At 38.0% G+C, this 3,570-nt stretch overlaps 1 protein-coding gene across 1 annotated transcript in view; it reads left to right on the plus strand.

The window, feature by feature from the left end:
* The first annotated feature begins 723 nt into the window (after positions 1 to 723).
* The window catches only part of nrap (nebulin-related anchoring protein), an 18,886-nt gene continuing 16,039 nt past the window's right edge, over positions 724 to 3,570 (plus strand). The window contains exons 1-5 of the mRNA XM_020605232.1: positions 724 to 1,020; positions 1,475 to 1,550; positions 1,734 to 1,828; positions 2,091 to 2,185; positions 2,902 to 2,989. Of these exons, the coding sequence (XP_020460888.1) occupies positions 1,763 to 1,828; positions 2,091 to 2,185; positions 2,902 to 2,989 (249 nt within the window). The 5' untranslated portion in view covers positions 724 to 1,020; positions 1,475 to 1,550; positions 1,734 to 1,762. The remainder of the gene's footprint in view (positions 1,021 to 1,474; positions 1,551 to 1,733; positions 1,829 to 2,090; positions 2,186 to 2,901; positions 2,990 to 3,570) is intronic.

The following is a 3,570-nucleotide window of genomic DNA, read 5'->3' on the forward strand; positions in this document are numbered from 1 at the left end:
CGTCTGTCACGTCTCCCAGCATCTCTTCACTTTGCTCAACTTCACTTCCAAGTTCAGCTGCCACAGCAGGTTCTCCAGCCATCTGCAGTTAGCACACGTATTGCATTTTAGGTTTTGGAAGGTTTAACTTGCTGTACATCATGTTTTAAAAACAACTGCACTATGGCTAAGATCATTTTAACAGGAACGCCATTTCCTCATTTCCCCAGTTACCTACTGCCGAGGGTGGTTGTTAAAATAGTTTTACAGTAGTATAAACTATTATGTTGTTACCCCATAATTAAGTAACATTCGCTAGTTTAATTACCAGTTTAGTCAGTTAACATTAATAGTTAAACCGAATTTGTTAGTTCCTGTTTTATTAGTAGATAAAGACAAAGTAATGGCAAGAGTCGATAGCTGTCAATCAAAATCATTATCAGCGACGACGTTAGCATGAACTTACACTGTATCACTCGTTTGTTTACACTGTTCCTCTTTAACTTAGCTATTGCGCAAAAATTGATTGTAGGTCGATTTTCCCTCTTCAAAGAGTTCGCTGAGTTTCTGTTCCTCAGAAAACCTGAGAAGGCGAAAAGGACGCGCGGTGCGTAACTACGTCAGAACGCTGCGTCACTCAGGTCTAGTGTGTTTTCTCCAGCGTCTAACATGTGAAGTAAAAAGAGCTCTAATTATTATAGAAAAATTTAACCAGTGATGTTATAAATCTGTAGAATTAAAGCTATGCACAACGTCTCATCCATGAGAATATTAAAGAGATCATAAACATTCCAAACGGTTGGTTATTGCACTCAGTATTGGCTGCAGTCATCATAATGCAAGAGTAACAAGATTTAATCAGTCAACACATAAGTTCTACTAGTCATCAGATACCCTGCTGGTATAGTGAACTGGCCAAAGGAGGACATCCAGGCTGCTGATGCGAAGACCTGGAAACCCCTCAAAATGCGCAGAGCCTTCCACCCAAAGTCCATCACCCAGAGACTGTACACCAGCTGGAAAGAGGGTGGATGGGGCCTGGTGAGTGTCATGGTGGCCTTAAAATACTACAGAATGATTTTAGACAAAGAAAATCTGTCTTTTTAAGTGGCCCAGTCAGAGCTGTGGAATGACCTCAACAGAGGCAGTCACAACAGCACAAAGTACCTTCTGAACATCATGCTGTTCTGAGCTGCAGCTACTAGAAATGCTTATTTGAAGTTATTGTCACCAGCACTGTGGATGTTAATGGTTATGTTCAGTAAAGACACAAAAGATTATGATTGTTTTTGTGTTATTATCTTAACACTGTATTTGTCTATACTTTTAGATCTATCTGTCTTGCTATCTATCACCATTACCCAATGAATGACACTCTTATTTTGTAGTATTTGTCATGGTGAGATGACAAAAGTTGAACTAGCTGTCCAACTCAGGACCATTACATATATGCAGTGACATCTGAACACTCTCTCTCTCTCGCTTCTTTCTGCAGACAGACAGATGGACTCAACCAATCCTTGAGCACAGGCCATGAAAAGGGGCTGGTCCATAATGGGACACAGTGTCAAGTAAGAGACAGTTTCAAAGTTTCACAGTCACAGAACTAAGTTTACTGCCACCAGAGACACACTGTCACCACTGCCTGGACATCACTGCCAGTTCCTTCACTAAGCTGCTGCCAGCCTGCCTGACCTGGTTCTTGTTTTTAGCCGACATTTCAGACTATACCTTTTCTGATATTTTTTGTGAAGGTTTTCTGGGAAAAGGACAAACATTCACCATGCAGTCCTGTGCAAGATGTGGGTTTGTGGTCTACCCAGCTGAGAAGATCAACTGTATTGACCAGGTAACAATGGAAGGTTTTGGGAACATGTTTCTAGAGATGGTAGGAGGGTGTTTAGCCCTAAATATCCACTCTAAAATACAAGAAAATTGCCAGAGTATGGTATAAACCTTCAATCAGCAGCTGAATGGTATTTTGAGTTGTTTTAAAATAACAGTCAACCTCAATTATTGAAATTAATTAATTACTTTGACCAAAGTCATATTTCCTAAGTTTGAGACAAGAACTCAGATGTCAGAATAATGTAATTTGTTTCTTCTGTCAGAACTGGCACAAATCATGTTTTCACTGTGAAGTCTGCAAGATGGTCCTCACAGCCAATAACTTCGTCAGCCACAAAAAGAGGCCATACTGCTCTGTGTAAGTACTGGTGACGGTAACAACTGGGTCTAGTTGTTCAGAAAGTTTAATCTGGATCAGAATGATCCAGATTTAGAAATCCCATATTTTGTTACCAACAAATAAAGATAAACATGTATACATTATTCACAGATTTGTGGACATTTAGAACATGTATTTTAAGTCATAAAAAGAATAAATATCCATTAGTAAAAAAAAAAAAACTAAACTCAGAGATCTTCATTTGTGGCAGATCTCAAGGCTATACTGAAAGGCTTATTAGGTAACCTAATATTTACTTTATTTACTCTATCACTATAAAGATTAAACAAGTGAAGTGCAAATATAAATAAATGTATCTATATTACATGATACAAATGGTAAATTGTTGTATTATTTGACCAACTAAAAAGTTTTGAACAACACAGACTGAAAGTTTGATCCAGATCATAACCAAGATTGGATTATGTAATGTTATCCAATGAGTTTTTTTTTTTGTTTTTTTTTGGATAACCCATTTTCATGATTTGATCCAATCTGATAACTGAAGTCTTATCGGATTACTTCTGAACAGCTAGGCCCTGATGATAGATATTCATTCACTGGCTATAGTCCCAAAAACTGATAGAAAATCTGTCTGACTCTGCTTTAGAGAGAAAATAGAACCCTTTCCATTGCTGCTTATTTTAATGAATTTGTATAATAAAATGACTCCTCTTTATGTCTTGTCCCTCCAGACATAACCCAAGGAACAACACATTCACAAGTGTCTATGAAATCCCTATCAACATCAAGGCAAAGAAGCAAAGCAAGGTGAGCAGTGAGGTGAGATGATGTCACATGTGAGAAAACAGCAGGAGCAGCGTCAGACAAAGCGATTTGGCCTTGATCTGAGTCAAGGTGTATTGTTGGCAAGCTGACATAAGTCACTGTACATCCTATGAGAGAAATGATCATTTATCTTCGGTTTGTCATGTGGAGATGGCGATTCATACTAGGCATTGTGTTGCTTTAGATCATTACTGATGTTTTCTTTATAGAAGGTGTTGATGCATATGCTTTATTACAACTGGTATCCTAATATATTCTCATTTAGTATAACAACATTTTTGTATGGGCAAATGGTTTAAAAATCTCAAAATGTACTTGGAAATAGATAATTCTGCATTTCATTGCATCACTCAGGGTCACACAAATCCACTGGTAACCTCATAGAAGACTAAGATTTTAAGATTTATTAATCTGCATATACAGATGCATTCACAAAACTCAAGACTAGAGCCTAAACAGATGTATCCATTACTGTAAGATCTAAAAGGTCTCATTCCTTCTTCACAAGTGAGAGAGAAAAAGGTGGACGGCTGCTCCGAGTCTGTGGTGACGGCAGCGGTGTGGAATGGAGATTG

Source organism: Monopterus albus, unplaced genomic scaffold (assembly GCF_001952655.1).
Source record: "Monopterus albus unplaced genomic scaffold, M_albus_1.0 scaffold69.1, whole genome shotgun sequence".
NCBI lineage: Eukaryota > Metazoa > Chordata > Actinopteri > Synbranchiformes > Synbranchidae > Monopterus > Monopterus albus.